At 33.9% G+C, this 18,355-nt stretch overlaps 1 protein-coding gene across 3 annotated transcripts in view; it reads left to right on the top strand.

The window, feature by feature from the left end:
• Positions 1-18,355, top strand: part of PKN2 (protein kinase N2) — a 142,042-nt gene that overhangs the window by 118,150 nt on the left and 5,537 nt on the right. For all 3 annotated transcript variants that reach the window (XM_020890194.2, XM_070467807.1, XM_020890195.2), the window contains 4 exons: positions 8,031-8,207; positions 12,647-12,709; positions 13,993-14,069; positions 16,955-17,097. In XM_020890194.2, coding sequence (XP_020745853.1) covers positions 8,031-8,207; positions 12,647-12,709; positions 13,993-14,069; positions 16,955-17,097 — 460 coding nt within the window. The remainder of the gene's footprint in view (positions 1-8,030; positions 8,208-12,646; positions 12,710-13,992; positions 14,070-16,954; positions 17,098-18,355) is intronic.

Raw genomic sequence — 18,355 nt, 5'->3', positions numbered from 1 at the left:
AAATGAAATTGTTACACTTTTCTAAAGTTATAACTTAAGAAAATCGATATATGCAGTATATATTGAAATGATAAAGTTTTCTCTTTTCATAATACAGTTGATCATTGAATAACATGATCGTCAACTACATGGGTTCACTTAAATATGGATATTTTTCATTTAGTAAATGCTATAATATTACATAGTCTGTGGTTGGTGAATTCATAGATGTGGAAGAACTGCAGATGCAAAGGGCTGACTATAAATTATGCACGATTAACCCCCATGTTGTTCAGGTGTCAACTGTAATAAGAAACTAAATTAATGCATGAGATGGGTATTGATTAAATATTGTTTTTATTTCTAGCTAATTCCCTCTTCCCATTCTTATGACATTTTACTGCCTGGTGAATACCAAAAAAAGTTGATGAAATGTTTAAACTAATTCTAATAAGTTTTTATACTTGGAAATGTTGAAGTATTTGTATGAATTAGGAACTATTACAGATCTGTGGTTGGGTGAGGCTATTTTGCATTTCATACTACAGAAGTGATAAGATGTCATTTACGAGTAATCTTCAGTTAAGTGGTTAATTCATTCTGCTTTTTAAAATATACCTATATCTATTTTTTGCTCTATTTCTCTTAAAATGGTAGCTTTTGACCACAGCATCTTTCCTTTCTGTGTGTAAATTGGTTTGGATTCATTTCTTCATATATGATTATTAAAATGTGAGGACTTTGGGGATAATATTGTAATTAGGTTAGAGAATATACTTTAAAAAGACTACCTCAAATTAATGAAGTGGGTCAACATGGAAATTGTTGTATAGTAAAACGGCATTTTATTACAGAAAGAGACGTTTATTTGATATTTAGAATAACCAGGAAGCATCAGTTGATATTACTAGAAGACAGCCCAAATAAAACAGCCTGGGATTATGAGTGAAAAGATTCTCTAGGCCTGATTGTTCCTTCTTAATTAATGATTTGGTCCCAGGGCAATTCACTGAACATCTTTGAGCCTCAGTTAACCCACATATTTTTAAAATACATTTTTTGGTAATACTTGCCTTACTGAATTGGATTATTGCCATATAATATATCAAATTGCTATTTTTTTTTTCTTTTTTTTTTTTAATTTTTATTAGTTGGAGGCTAATTACTTTACATTACAGTAGTTTTTGTTATACATTGATATGAATTAGCCATGGATTTACATGTATTCCCCATCCCAGTCCCCCCTCCCACCTCCCTCTCCACCCGATCCCTCTGGGTCTTCCCAGTGCACCAGGCCCGAGCACTTGTCTCATGTACCCAATCTGAGCTGGTTATCCGTTTCACCCTAGATAATATACATGTTTCAATGCTGTTCTCCTGAAGCATCTATCATCCTGAACATTGCTATTTTTAATATATTTCCATTGTATGGAATGTTCTTAGAATCAGTCTTAAAAGATGAGCATTTCCTTTATGTAAATCTTTTCCTTTTGGATTTGCCTCTTTATATTTTATCTGTTTCTCATACTCCTCAATTATATCAAAATAAACTCTTCCTTGATCTAAAACTACTCAGGATTTTGCATAATATTTATAAAATATTCTGAACACCATAGTGTATACTAACATTTACATCAGTAGTTAAAGCAAACCTTTAATTACACTGTCAGTCTGTTTTTAATTACAATAATAGTACAGTCAGATGTTTTTCTTTTCTGGAAGAATATTTGCTTTATTCCAGATCCATATATGGTAAATTCATTTATAGCCTATAATAATAGTTAGTAATATGAAAGTGGTAATTAGTCAGTGGTTTATATAACTTTCTGCTACATTGTTACTGCTTTGAGCCACATCTCTGTAGGAAAAAAAACTTTCCAATTAAATATAGATAGAATAATGTTAATATTACTATTAAAGAAGAATGTCTGGATCAGAGGATGAAACTTAGCCAGATTCAGTGGACATGGGTTTGGGTGGGCTCCGGGAGTTGGTGATGGACAGGGCGGCCTGGTGTGCTGTGGTTCATGGGGTCGCAAAGAGTCAGACATGACTGAGCGACTGAACTGAACTGAGGACATTACCCCTACTTTAAGAGGTGACAAGAATACACAGAAGAGCTATACAAAAAAGATCATAATGACCCAGATAACCACAATAGTAGGTTCACTCACCTAGAGCCAGACATCCTGGAGTGCGAAGTCAAGTGTACCTTAGGAAGCATCACTATGAACAAAACCAGTGGAGGTGATGGAATTCCAGTTGAGCTATTTCAAATCCTAAAAGATGATGCTGTTAAAGTGCTGTACTCAATATGCCATCAAATTTGGAAAACTCGTTCAACAGTGGCCACAGGACTAGAATAGGTCAGTTTTCATTCCAGTCCCAAAGAAAGACAATGCCAAAGAATGTTCATATTACTACACAATTCTGCTCATGTCACACGCTAACAAAGTAATGCTCAAAATTCTCCAAGCTAGGCTTCAACAGTATTGAAACCGAGAAGTCGCGGATCATCAAGCTGGATTTACAAATGGCAAAGGAACAGAGATCAAATTACCAACATCCTTTGGATCATAATAAGCTAGGGCTTCCCTCATAGCTCAGTTGGTAAAGAATCCACCTGCAATGCAGGAGACCCTGGTTTGATTCCTGGGTCAGGAAGAGCTGCTGGAGAAGGGATAGGCTACCCTCTCCAGTATTCTTTGGCTTCCCTTGTGGCTTAGCTGGTAAAGAATCTGCCCGCAGTGTGGGAGACCTGGGTTTGATCTCTGGGTTGGGAAGATCCCCTCGAGAAGGGAAAGGCTACACACTACAGGTTTCTGGCCTGGAGAATTCCATGGTCCATGGGGTCGCAGAGTCAGACATGACTGAGCAACTTTCACTTTACTTTTCATTGGATTATAGAAAAAAGCAGGGGAATTCCAGAAAAAAATGTACTTCTGCTTCATTGACTACGCTAAAGCCTTTGACTGTGTTGATCACAACAAACTGGAAAATTCTTCAAGAGATGGAAATACCAGACCACCTTACCTGCCTCTGAGAAACCTGTATGCAGATCAAGAAGCAACAGTTAGAACTGGACATGGAACAACAGACTGGTTCCACATTGGAAAAGGAGTACATTGAGGCTGTATATTGTCACCCTGCTTATTTAACTTATATGTAGAATACATCATGTGAAATGCTGGGCTGGATGAAGCACAAGCTGGAGTCAAGATTGCTGGGAGAAATATCAATAACCTCAGATAAGAGGAACTAGAGAGCCTCTTGATAAATGTGAAAGAGGAGAGTGAAAAAACTGGCTTAAAACTCAACATTCAAAAAACGAAGATCATGGCATCTGGTCCCAAATGGCATTTGTCATTTCATGGCAAATAGATGGGGAAACAAGGGAAGCAGTGAGAGACTTTATTTTCTTGGGCTCCTATCACTGCAGATGACAACTGCAGCCGTGAAATTAAAAGATACTTGCCCCTTGGAAGAAAAGCTGTGACAAACCTAGGCAGTATATTAAAAAGCAGAGCTATCACTTTGCCAACAAAGGTCTGCGTACTCAAAGCTATGACTTTCCCGATAGTCATCTACAGATGTGAGAGTTGGATCCTAAAGAAGGCTGAGTGCCAGAGAATTGATGCTTAATGGTTGTGTTGGAGAAGACTTTTGGTCTGCAAGAGTCCCTTGGACTGCAAGGAGAGTGAACCGGTCAATCCTAAAGGAAATCAATCCTGAATATTCCTTGGAAGGACTGATGCTGAAGCTCCAATACTTTCTTCACCTGAAGTGAAGAGCCGACTCGTTAGGAAAGGGTGTGATGCTGGGAAAGATTGAAGGTAGGAGAAGGGGACGACAGAGGATGAGATGGTTGGATGGCATCACTGACTCAATGGACATGAGTTTGAGCAAGCTCTGGGAGATGGTGAAGGACAGGGAAGCCTGGTGTGCTGCTGTTCCATGGGGTCACAAATAGACATGACTGAGCAATTGAACAACAACAAAATTAATCTCAGTTCAGCCCCTCAGGCATGTCCGTCTCTTTGCGACCCCGTGGACTGCAGTACCCAAGGCTTTCCTGTCCATCACCTACTCCCGGACCTTATTCAGAATTAATCTAGCCTTAGTGAAAGGTTGATGAGTGATCTTCATTTTACTTCAGTTATAAATCCACTTATTTGGTAACATGGAAGTAAAATAATCTGAGGTAGAAACAGGGAAATGTAAAATTCAGAGTGAGAAATAAAACTTGCTCTTAGAGAAATTTGAGGAAAGCATCAAAAAGAAACAATTATAGGAGGGCAAGAAAAAAGTTAATTTAGAAAATAAGAAAATAGACCAGCATGCTTTTAAAAATAATGTAACTTGAAAGTCTGAATAGTAAATAACTGAGGAAAATCCATTATATCCACATCTCAGTTCATTCTTTGAATAGATCCATAGAATTCAGTGTTATTGCATATAAGTACAGTTTTTTAAATAGATATTTCTGGAAAACTTGATGGTTCTTAATGTCAGTTTTATTTTCTAAATTTTATTTTTCTAGTATGAATCTTATTATTTTACTTACATCATAGAAAATTCCAAACCAGCTTATTTTTTGTTATTTGGTTTCTTTTTGTTTTCTGCTACTTTTATTGAGACAGAATTGAGCTGCAGTACTGTATAAGTTTAAGGTGTACAGCATCATTATTTGATTTATGTACATCATGAAATGATTATCACAGTGTTAAGTGAGCATCATATAGATACAAAATTCAAAAAATAGAAAAATACATATTTTTCCTTGTTATGAGAGCTCATGAATTATTCTCTTAACAACTTTCATATATAACATATAGCAATGTTAATTTTATTTATCATATTGTACATTATATCTCTAGTACTTACTTATCTTATAACTGGAAGTTTGAACATTTTTTACTGCCTTTCACAAATTGTGCACTAACTTTGAAGTAATGCAATTCATGTACGAAGGTCATGTTTTCCACCATTAGTAGAGCTTTCTGAGTGCCATCTTCCCCTACTCCTAAGTAAGAATGTTAAATGTATGTTACAGTTATGCCTCCTCATTCAGCTTAGTTACTGTACCAGTTCAAATTTCCAAGCAACAGAATAGACTTGGAAGTACATTTTTGCAATTTCAGAATAAAAACAAAGCTAGCCAGATTTTTTATATATATCATATATACATATATATGCTTTAATCCTAAGATTAGCCTTATTAGTGATGTGATTTTCCACTGACCAAAATAACTATTTATACAGTTTTTAAGTTTCTAACATATCTAATAATGTACTAAAGGAAGTATGCCAAAAAATGTTAGAATTGAGCTAGTCACTTAGGGAGATAAACCATAAATACATTAGTTATGCAAACAAAAGAAATTAGATATGTTTGAGTTAAAGATAAACAACATAGACAGTCACAGCTCATAAAAGGGGAAACATGAAAGTGACAGTGCACTGGTGGATTTAGGTGAGGCCTTGTAAAGAAGATCTGATTTGTGCTGGTCTTTGGCAGATGGAAGGTATTTGGGAACATGGAGAGGAGAAATGACAATTTAGGGAAAAATGTTTTGGACAAAATGAATAATGTTTGAAGTTTTTCATGGACTTTTAAGGAGAAATACGATTTAGATTAAATTGGGAAAAGTTAAACTCTTATGGAGCAACTTTTTGGTGTGATGTAGGACTTCCCTAGTGGTTCAGATGGTAAAGTGTCTGCCTACTATGTGGGAGACCTGGGTTCGATACCTGGGTCGGGACAATCCCCTGGAGAAGGAAATGGCAACCCACTCCAGTACTCTTGCTTGGAAAATCCCATGGATGGAGGAGCCTGGTGGACTACAGTCCTTGGGATCGCAAAGAGTCGTACACGACTGAGCCACTTCAACATGTTTAGAATTATTATTCTTATTTGGGTCTGTAAAAGAGCTTTCCTCCTTTACCTAAGATATATATCCAATCCTCATCAATATTGTCAGTCCTCATCAAAGAATTCTGTGAATGGGATTAAAACCATTTTAAGGAGTACTCTTATCAGTCCTTTAGACCATTTATATGTTCAACACAAGTCTAACCTTATAGTCCATCCAGCTGAGAATCAGTAATTCACCCATAGTGGATTAGTAATTCGTGCATGAATGATACACAGTGAAGAGGCCGTGTTTGTTGTCTTCTTGAGCCCAAAACATCTTGTCAGTTTGTTATTTCATGTGTATATTTTATCCTCATTAGCCACAATTTAGATAGACCTAGTAAATCACTTGTTTTAGAATCTAATTTGCAGATCTTGCCCAATTGTACATGATTTTCCAATAAATTTAAATGGTGATTAAGTCAGAGCTATTAACTTTTCTTTTTAATCATCTGTGAATTTATTTCTAATAGTGACTTAATTTGTAGTAGCATTTAGAAACCTTGCAAATGTATGTAGACATAAGCCAAACACTAGAAGCAATTATAATGGGGTTTCTGAGTATATATAAAATTATAAACAAATTGTATGAAATAGAGGGTAAGAGCTCATCTAAAATGTGACCATATTAGATGTACTGTAAACACTATTTCATAGTAGCTATATTTACTGTGTTTAAAACTGAAGAGGTGTTTCAGTTCATCATTCAGAATTCAACTATATTAACAGCAGTGAAAATTCCATGTTCCTTCTACACAGCAGTTATACTTTTAAATGTTTTAAAATTCTCTTTAATTTTCTTGAGTCATAGCAATATAGTCTGGATATCCAGACAAATGCTTTAATCTTTAAATTAACCTTTTTAAAATTAATTCTTAAGAGATCCCAAAGAAAGGAGAATGAGTCTACCTCCTTCTAACATTAGAATTTTGGTTTGGTATTTTGAAATCAACAACCACATACACACATAAACACAAAATCTAAACATTAATTTTATAATTATTCTTTTAAATAAAATTTTAAATTTTTTAAAATAAAATTTTAAAATTATTAATGCTTTTCAACAAACTTTAATAGCAGTTTTTTTATTCTGGTCTCAAAAACAAACCAGAAAATGCCTATTTTATGTTAGAAACATAAACATAAAATTAAATTTGTATATTTATTTTGATCAGTCCTTAAAACGTTAATTCAAAGTTATATTTGAATAATATTTGACCTGGTTTTCTTCTGCTTTGAGGTTTTTTTTTTTCTTTCAGTTATATGTATATGTGTGTCTATTTTTCAAATTCTTTTCCCATTTAGGCTGTTACATAGTATTGAATAGAGTTCCTTGTTGGTTATCCGCTTTAAATGTAGCAGTGTATATATGTCTGCTTTGAGTTTTAAGTCAGGTTGATTTACTAAATATTTTCAGGGGACAGAAGGTTGGTATTTCTTGCCATTTAGGCAAAATTAATGTTTCAGAGTCAGTAAGTGTGACCGCTGCTCTTTTAAACAGCTTATAAGAATTCTTACAGGGAAAACCTGTGAATAGCTACATAGATTTTATAGATAAATTGTATCATTTTCCAAGAGCTTCCTTGAAGCATGTTATAGAATTCTCCATGAAACTCCTTTATTTTTCAGGTAGCCTTCTGAATTAAAATGTTACGCAGTTTATTTTTACCTCTCAGCTTCATATGATAGAATATTTGGATACCATAGCTTGTAAATTATGAATATACACTGTCCTTGAAATTACCTTGATCACAAAGTTTATATTTTAAAATTATGCTTTAGGTTGCTAAATCCTCTGACCAATTCCTAAAAAATTTTCATAATTCACTTCGAATTAGGACTCTTTTATGATTACCACTAGTCTTAGGTGTGCTACTCTGGCACTGTCAATAGTGAATTTTATGTCACGGTGATCATATTTAGTTTTCATTAATATATTTCTATTAAAGTTATTTATATATCACATAGCCCAAATTTTCAAAGCATTTAGAGCAAAATGACATATTTTATGGTTTTAAAGTCATAATGATTAAGAGCTTCGCTTATTTTAGAGTTTAGTAATTTTTAAAGAATCTTATTTGCAACTAGAACTTTAAAAAAAAAAATACCAGTGATATTTTCATGGTTTCTCTTACAGCCTGATGTGTGAAAAAAGAATTTTTGAAACTGTGAATAGTGTAAGGCATCCCTTTTTGGTGAACCTTTTTGCATGTTTCCAAACCAAAGAGCATGTTTGCTTTGTAATGGAATATGCTGCCGGTGGGGACCTAATGATGCACATTCACACTGATGTCTTTTCTGAACCAAGAGCTGTGTGAGTATTTAGACATTTCTCTGAGTTTCTTCATGACTGATTGCTTTCTGGGAAGGAAGAAAACTCTCTGAATTTTAGATTTATTTTTTTCCCTTAAATGGAAAATAGAGAAAGGAGTCTTAGAACTCTTTACTTGCCTTTTTGTCATATATAAATGTATCTATATTTCTCTGTTGTTCATGTTGAAAATTTCATGTATTACCCTAAGTCACACTTGATAAGTTAGATATACCATTTAGATTTGCTTTAGTAAAATTTTTTTTTTTCTAGTATATTTTATCCCTAAGGAATGCCATCTGGGACCATGGCTTTAAATATTAACTATACTCAAAGTACATTGTTAAGTGACAAAAAAAATGTAGAAGAGTTCTTATCATATATTTGTATGAAATATTTATATTTGCATTTTAAGGGGTAGTTTAAAATAGTGTGCCTTAAGTATTAAAATACTTAATGCATATCCTTAAAATATCTCTGAAAAAATATAAAAGAACTTGATATGCATGTCACCTCCAATGAAAGGCATAGAATCCAGATTTATGATAATAAATAACTGAGTATACTGTTTAAAATTTATATTTCACTGAATACTTACTAGATGTCAGGTATTGTGTTAATTACTTTAACTTATCACCATAATCCTTTTTGTAGTTTTTGAGTGTGATATTATATGGAAGTTTTGCTTATTCAGATGCAAAAGAATAAATAATAACAAACACTTGTGACTAAACATAATGTGTATGTATTCTCCCCCTGTTGTTATCTCAGTTTTATAGCTCTTAAGTGTGGAGCTAGGGATTTGAACCTAGGAAAATTTACTGTTAATCGCTATACTCTATATGCCAGTGTTTACCAAATTTATGTTTCCAGCCCTTACCTCGTTCCCTAACTTCCAGCTCTGGTAACATTCAGCAGCCAACTTGACTTTTCCCTTTATGTAGCTGATAAGTATTTCAAGTACCTCAAAATGAACTCCTGATGTTTCCCATTTCCACCACTCCTAGCCTGTTGCTCTTCTAGTCTTCTCTCTTATTAAACGGTAATACCATGTACCGGTTGTTCAGGCCAAAACACAAGGAGTCATTCTTGATTCTCTTTTTTTCCTTACCTGCAACATCTAAATTCTGCCTCCAAAACATAAAAATCATAAACCAGTGATTAGTAAATCTTTGTTGTTGTTGTTTAATCACTAAGTTGAGACTGACTCTTTTGTGACCTCATGGACTGTAAGCTGCCAAGCTCCTCTGTCCATGTGATTTCCGAGGCAAGAATACTGGAGTGTGGGTTGTCATTTCCTTCTCCAAGGTATTTTCCTGACCCAGGGATCAAACCTGCATCTCCTGAACTGGCAGGATTCTTTACCACAGGGAAGCTCAGTAAACCTTTATTGGGTTTATTATAAAATCTTTATCTCTTGTCTGTATTCTAACAATTGACATTTGTGTAATATTTTTACTTTCCTCCCTTTATTTGATTCTTATCATAACCATTAGAGGTAGAACAGATAGTAGTACTGTCATATTTTCAAATTTCAAATAAAGAAATAGGGCATTAGTTCTGGTGGATAGTGAAGCTTTCAATAAAGGAGGCAAAAGCCACAAAATAGTAGGTGGCTATTAAGAATTTGTTCCCTGCATATTTAAAAATTAAAAGCAGGCCATCTAGACTGTGCCTAGCCCTGAACTAACTGCTATGGAAATTTTGTTTTTGTTTTGTTATGCTTTTTTTTGAGATAAATATAAATTCCTATTTTGCATTAACACACTTTTTATTCTTTATGAGAGTACAGATTACATAGTACCAATGAAACAATTAACCCCAGTGAAATAGAAGAATAAAATGCTACAGTGCAGTGCTTTATATCTGCAGTACCTCCCTGTAATCATTCAGATCTCACCTGCAGTGTCACTTCTTTGAAGGTCCTTTCCCGAGTACTTTACTAAAATATCACTCTATCACTAATGTCTAAATCAGGCCATTCTATTCTGTTTTATATTTTATGTTCTCCATACCACTTTATTGATATCTGAAATTGTCTTATTTTTTATATTTTTATTGTCTGTTTCCACTCACTAAAGGGGCACAATGATGACTATGTCTATTCTGTGCACTAGTGGAACATCTCACGGGGAGGGGTAGCTCACATATACTAGGCAAGCATATTCTTATTGCTTGAGACAGTGGAATTAAAATTAGTCCTAGCCTTGCTGTGTTCTAGCTATGTGATTTTAAATTAGAGCTTCATTTTCTGCTTCTGTGAAATATTTATCTTAAAGGTTTAATTTGAAGATACTCCCTGTACTCAGTTATTTACTAAGTATCATTAGGACAACCTATTTACAAATAAACAAAAGGGAAATCAAGGTATTTTTATAATTGTCAGTTTTGTTTTGCCACAAAAATAAGTTTGCTTCAAAAAAAAAAAAGCTACCTTAAGCAAGTTTAGAATCACATTGTTTTAATGGACTTCACTTCTGATAATTATTTAAGATCTAATGTATAATAATATTTATTAATAGTTGAATTTTAAAATTCTCAAAATTATGACTCCATCTTTGTAAAAATAAGTAAGCACAAAACATAATTGTATTATCTATATGTACACATAAATGCATTCTAGAAGTTTGAAGAACAATCACCAAACTAATAAAGCAGTTATCTCTGTGGATAGTAGTGGCTTTAGGATGAGATGGAGATTATATGAATGAAAAACTGTGCTTTGGGGTAGGGGTGTTGTGTGTTTTTTATAGAGGAAATATCCTTGTATTATTTGTAAAATTAAGATTCTCTTAAGTGTCTCCTTGTAGGCTATTCTACACTGAAGACAGCCTGCATTTTTAAATTCATTCATTTATGAGTGGCCTACCTCCTTATTCATTAAGGCTGTTGTGTATCAAGCATTTTGCTCAGCGTTTAGGCTGAATTCTGAAAAAGACAAACATGGTCCAATCCCTCAAGAGTTAACATTCTAGCTTGGCTGAAGTTTTCTTAAGGTCGAAACCTATTAGTCAATTTCCAGACGTCTTCACCTGTCCCAAGGCAATTTGAGGTCAATATCTAAACACAAACTCACTTTCCCCACAAAACTTGGGCTACTTCTGTATTTCTTCACCTCTTCATTATAATAAAAAGGAAACCTTGAGAATCATCTTCAGCTTTTCCTTCTCCCTCATCCTTTATATTAATAGCTAATGAGACACTTAAGTCCTGTTGTGCTCATTTTAAAGTTTCTCTTGAATCCATCTCTTAGTCTCTTTGTGGTCACTACATTAGAGGTTCTAATGATCTTTCATCCGTACTATCATTTTAGCCTTATCTGTTCCTTATCCCTCTGGATGTCTACCTACTTGCACTCCAGCCTTCACACTACTGTCAAGAAATTTCTCTCTAACATAAATCTGATCATTTTTCTCTCTTTAGTATGGTTTGATTCAGTATTGCTAAAAGAAGAATTTTCAGTACAGGCATACCTCAGAGATATTGCAAGTTCAGTTCCAGACCACTGCAATAAAACAAATATCATAATAAAGTGAGTCATGTGAATTTTCTGGTTTCCCAGTGCATTTAAGTTACATTTACACTATACTGTAGTCTATTAAGTGTATGATAGCATTGTCTTTTTAAAAATTGTACATACTTTAATTAAATACTTTGCTAAAAAATGCTATCATCTGAGCCTTTGCAATAGTAATGTCAGAGATCACAGATCACCATAACAAACATAATGGTGATGAAAAAGTTTGAAATATTAAGAGAATTACTAAAATGTGACACAGAGACTTGAAGTGAGCAAATGCTTTTGGAAAAATGGCACCCATTGTGTTTCCATTCAGGGTTGCCACAAATCTTCAAATTGTTTAAAAAAAAAAAAAAACAGTTGTCTGTGAAATACAGTAAAAGTGAAAATGCAGTAAAACAAGGTATGCCTTTGTTCATAATATGACAATCAGGGTCTTTTGCAACTAAATCTCAGGCTGTCTTCTCAGCCTCATCTTCCACTACTTCTTCCCTCATCATTTACTTCAGCCACAAACTTGTTATTCGTTGTCAAACATTCTATGCCTTGTACACTGCTATTCTTTTCCCTCTTAGGGAAATGCCCTATATTCCTCCCACAAAAGTTCTACCTTTCATAACATCCTTCTGCCTTTATAATGGCATATTGTAATTTTTTCTAAAGAACCAGATAAAATATCTACTCTAAGGACTTAAGTGACTCCCCACCCAGACGAAGTTAATGGCTTCCATTTTAGAGACTGTATTTTTCTTATTTTTAAAATACTTGGCACATATCTTACATGTCTGGCACATAGTAAGGACTCAATAAATATTTGTGAAATTAGTTAACTAGAGTTCTGCTTCAAAGCATAAAAGTATAAACTCTGGGTTTCAAAACAGTGGGATTTATTAAAATTCTTTTGATTTAATTCTTGAAACAGATTTTATGCTGCATGTGTAGTTCTTGGGTTGCAGTATTTACATGAACACAAAATCGTTTATAGGTAAGTAAAATTTTGATACTTTTCTAATTGCTTTTTGATATGAAGTAGAATTAGATGATTAAGAATAGTTTGTGTTTAACCGTCTTCATAATTTTCTCTTTCATATGGTAAGTGACCACTAAAAAAGTTAAAACCCAATTTTGAAAGACATAGTTAACACAATAATTATATGATGAACTTCTTTGTTACGTCCTCTGACCATTACCTAATTAGAATAGTCAGATTGTAAGCTGGCCTATGATAATACAATTTACCAACAATATTCATCCTAGTGAATATTTATGTTCAGTTGATCCACTATAGAAAATTTCTATAAGCTACTTCTACTGAAAATTTGTTCATGATAAGTAGCTTGTGCCATTTTGCTTCCTTCATTAAGCCTTGCTTAATGAAGTGTACTTGAGGACATAGCTGATTAGCTGGTTTATGTACTGGCACAAACTCCTTACCAAATTGTAGACCAGTTAGAAATAGTTCATAGTCCAGCAAGTCGTCTGTGGGTAACACTTTGAATAGCATTGCTCTAGATCAGACAAATTGTAGGAAGGCCAGTCGGAATTAAAAGACTATAAACATGAGTTTATTCAAACTTCTAACAATGTTTTCAAGGTAATGGTTTCCTCATGACCTTATTTTACTCAAAAGAATAAAATATTTTCAAGTTAATTTGTAGTCATTTAGTATGACTTAATAACTTCCTCTTTATTTTGAATTATTCTCTTAGGATGTTAAACCTGCTTGTTTATACCTTACTTATGCTGTTCATTTGACAGTTCTTTTTTATGGATGGTATGTAGGGAATTCAAACAAGTCCAGGAGTTCCCTGGTGATCTAGTGGTTTGGATTCAGTGTTTTCACTACTGTAGACCAAGTTCAGTCCCTCATACGGGAACTGAGATTTTGCATGCCACGTGGCATGGCCATTAACATATTTATTTATTAAGCTTGAATATTATGAAAGTATAAGTATCATGAAAGATACATGAACTCTTTCTAAGCTTTAAAATATATATTTAAATAGATAAAACATTTCTCTTAGATACATTCTTTTTTACATAATGGGGGAATATTCAGAAATTATATTTTGTAAAGTAATAATCTTGCCAAAAAAAGAAAATGAATATTTATAATATAGTATTTATAGTAAATCTCAAACCATAATATGAAAAAACTCATTTTTTAGTAAAGAGAAAGTATAACTCGTATTGAAATTATGTTTCTACTTTATTATCTACTGATTTTATTGATTTTTTTTTTCATTTTGCTTTTTTTATCCTGAACAGAGATTTGAAATTGGATAACTTATTGCTAGATACAGAGGGCTTTGTGAAAATTGCTGATTTTGGTCTTTGCAAAGAAGGTAATTGGATATTTTAAAGTGCCTTTTCTAAAAAATTACTATTGCTTTGTGCTTTGGAAGTTTTCAGGTTTGTCTATGGAAAGCAAAATGTATTTTTTAATTTATTAAAAGTTAAACTTTATTGAGATGTTACAGATTGTTCATGTAACCTAATCTGTAACATTATTAAGAATTTATTCTGTGAACATAAATAAGATTAGGTTTTCAGAAATCACAGTATGGAAAATAAGACTCTCTTTGTATGGTTAATAATTTTGTCACTACTCTAAGAAAGCATTGGTCAGTCACCAGATTTTTGGCTTTGCTGGGATTGTGCTGAGTAAGTTTAAATTACATATGCCTGAAAACCTCTCCTGCCTCTTAAAACTTTTAACATTTTAAATAGGAAAAAATGCATATGCCTCAAGAATCTTTTATGTATGTGTGTGTGTGTGTGTGTGTGTGTGTGTGTGTGTGTGTGTATGTGTGTACACAGAGGTAAATAAATATCTAAACTGGGAAAATTTGAATCATATGTAGCATAAGAAAGTGTAAAAAGCATGGGCTTAGGCACCACCCTTGAATCCTGACTCTGCCACTTATTTGCTCTGTGTCTTTGGACAAGTTACTTCTAACCTCATGGAGTCTGTCTTCTCAGCTATAAAATAAATGTAATTCTTCTTGTTTAGGAGTATTATGACAACTAGAAATAGTGCCGCAGTTTGTGGCACTGTGCCTAATATAGTAAATAGGTACATTTAATATATTTTATTGTAGGAAACATTGTGTCCCTCTCTACCCTGGTACTTCTTGTTTCTTATTCAGCTTTCTTTCCACCATATACTGTAGTGCTCAGCACATCTTAAGTATTTAGTGAGTATATAATTAATAAGTAGTTGAATAGATGAATGAATGAATTTTGTAAAGCTTTGTCCATTATTTACCCACTGACCTCCTAATTATTGAGTCCAGTGAAAGTTTTTTTCTTTTATTGGATCTCACTGTATTGGACATGTATTGGACATTGTTGACTGAAATGGTTTTGCTCCTCGGTGTCTGGCCTTAGCCCATTGCTATTCTTAGGTAGTTTTTAGCTAGCAATTATATACTAATGATTCCCAAATCTATCATTTCCTTTCCAAACATATATAATCAACTATCTACTAGACAGTTTTACTTGAACAGTCAGTCAGTAGGTACCTGAATCATTATCCAAACAGAAATAGTTCTTTTCCTCAGTCTCATTTGCAGTTGATGGCGCCATAATCCTCCCAGTCTCCCAATCTGAAAATGTGAAATTGTTCTGGACTGTCTCCTCTTCATTACTTTCCACATCCAGTTAATCACCAAATTGTATTGATATCTACCTCCTTGATGTTTGGTTTTTTTTCAAACAATATATAAGTTTTTCATCACCCCTCTACTCCCCTCTCCCTTTCTACTCCCCTCTATTTCCAATCATCATCTTGTTTTAACAAGGCTACTTTAATAGCCTCTTAACTTTTCTGTCTCTATTCTTTTTCTTCCTCAAATCTCAACCTGCCATATAATTGCTAAAATACAAAAGAGGCCCATATAAACTCAAAGCTGAACATGGTACGTCCCTACTGAAAACCTTCAGTGGCAAAGACGTGATATATATTGCCCCACCTAATCTGCCAGCCTCCTTCTCCAGCCAGATCTCTCGCAGCTTTCTTCTTAGTACCTTCTGTTCCAGCAAAACCAAACTGCTTACAGTCTTTGTTTTTCCTCCACTATCACTTATCTCAATCTATTTGCTCACATCTGTTCATCCTTTATGCTTCTCAGGTATCACCTGTGCCTATAAGTTACCTGAGACTCATCTCCTCCTGTCCCAAGTACCAAGTCAGCTTTCTAAGATGATGTGATCATCATAAGATGAGCTTTTAACACTGTAGAATATGTTCAGACATTTTCTTCAATAAGTAGGATTTTATTTGACTAATTTATTATTATATTTTGAGGAACATATTTGGGCTTCCCTTGTAGCTCAGTCGGTAAAGAATCTGCCTGCAATGCAGGAGACCCAGGTTCAATTCCTGGGTCAGGAAGATACCCTGGAAAAGGAAATGGCATCCCACTCTAGTATTCTTGCCTGGAGAATCCCATGGACAGAAGAGCCTGGCAGGCTACAATCCATGGGACCGCAAGAGTCAGACACGATTTAGTGACTAAATATGAAGAATGTATTTAGAAAACCAGTTAGCTAAAAAATGTTAATACTGTATCTCTATATAATATGATACACTCATTCAACTCTTGATTATCCAAGGGTTTGCTTTTGGTAGTTTTCAGACTATACTCAATGCTATTTTTATAATAAAGCAAGTAAGTATATTTTAAAAATTTAGTTGACAGGGTAGAAATTAAAGTTTAGAATAAGTTTGTTTTTTTTTCTTTTATAACTTCTTAACAGCACTAATAAAGTAATGACAAGAAAGAAAAAAAAAGTGGTAAAATGAAACATGGAAATTTTATTTATTTTTATCCATTAATTAAATAATAGAGTTGCTTTTGCACAGTTTACTCCATATTAATTCTTAGCATTTTCTTTAAAATCTTTCTCATGGGCTACCCTAGTGGTCTAGTGACCAGGACTCTGAGCTGTCAGTACAGGGGATCTGGATTTGATTCCTGGTCAGCGAGCTAGATCCCACATTCCACAGCTAAAAGATCCTGCATGCTGCAACTAAAGATTCTATATGCTGCAGCTAGGATCTGGTAAAGCCAAAAATAATAAATATAAAAAAAAGACTCTGATGTATTTTGGGTTTGATCACCATGCACAAATGTACACCTTTAATTTTGCTTCCTAACGATATCTTCTGACTCTTATGCTAGATTTTTTTCTTTGCTAACAAATATTTGAATTTTATCTTTTTCAGGAATGGGATATGGAGACAGAACAAGCACATTTTGTGGCACTCCTGAATTTCTTGCCCCAGAAGTGTTAACAGAAACATCCTATACAAGGGCTGTAGATTGGTGGGGTCTTGGTGTCCTTATATATGAAATGCTCGTTGGTGAGGTAAGTAGTATAAGATAGATAAAAGGGAAAGATGATTGAAAGAACAAAGCATGTCATTTATAGAACTACTTAATATGTTTCCTGCATAAGTAGAACTTAAGCTTTATAAATACTTATATGTATTAGTAATGCTTATGATCCTATATTACCTTCACTGTCTTTTTTAGGTTTTTATATTTGCGGAATGTATACCGGTGTTTTGAAACAGTTTAATTTAGTGTTGCTATGGGCTTCCCAGGTGGCGCTAGTGGTAAAGAACCTGCCCGCTTGTGCAGGTAGATGTAAGAAATTAGGTTCAGCCCCTGGATCGGGAAGATACCCTGGAGAAGGGCAAGGTAACCCACTCCAGTATTCTTGCCTGGAGAATCCCATGGACAAAGGAGCCTGGTGGGCTCCAGTCCATGGGATCACAGAGCATAGGATGCAACTGAAGTGCTCTAGCACACTCGCATGGTTATATTTTATGATTTTTAAACACAGTCATACATAGCTGATCATTTCATAGGAAATAGAAAGCAGGAAGACTGATAAGAGGAATGTAGTCTGTATCTATAAAGAAATGTCAGCTATACATTGGTTGGAAATAAATGTTACTTTCAGAAGCAATATAGCAGAATTGAAAAGATTAACATTTTTTTCCTACTATTTTCTTTATATTAACTTAAATTTCTGGGGATAAGTTAGTTTTACACAGGAATTGTTACCACTTAGAAAACAGTAAATTATATTTAATTAATAAAACAGTAAGAAGTAGTTACTATTTTGTTATAAATTGTTGAAAATGATGAATTAGGGTGGAATTAAGAAAGAGTAAATATTTAGACAAGTAATTGAAAACTACTTAGATGGGCTTGATGGTCTTGAAAGAAAAATTTCCTTAGGGAATTGGTTCCTTGTTCTGCAGTTTTTCCAATGCCAGTGACCAACCTTGTACATTCTAAGCATGAAAAAACTAGTAGCTGAATGAATGAATGGCTAAATTGTTGAATGTCAGAAATTTCTAGTTTTGCTCTGTGATTGTCGTTTAGTGGCACATATCCAAACAAGTAAATGAATGATTTTAGTTCATCCACTGACAGTGCCTTTTGATATGTAAATTGGAATGGAACCTTGGGAAAGATTGAAAAGAAATAGTGAATTAAAGTATGTACTATGTGCTAGGTTAGGCACTGTTCTATGTGCTTTATAAGTATTAGCTCACTTAATTTTTCATCAACCTTTAATGATCTCAATACTAGTCTTATGTTTATTTCCAGAT

This window comes from Odocoileus virginianus, chromosome 5, assembly GCF_023699985.2.
Source record: "Odocoileus virginianus isolate 20LAN1187 ecotype Illinois chromosome 5, Ovbor_1.2, whole genome shotgun sequence".
NCBI classification, from domain to species: Eukaryota; Metazoa; Chordata; class Mammalia; order Artiodactyla; family Cervidae; genus Odocoileus; species Odocoileus virginianus.
The sequence above is the reverse complement of the archived record's forward strand: the minus strand, read 5'-3'. Positions and strand labels throughout refer to the sequence as shown.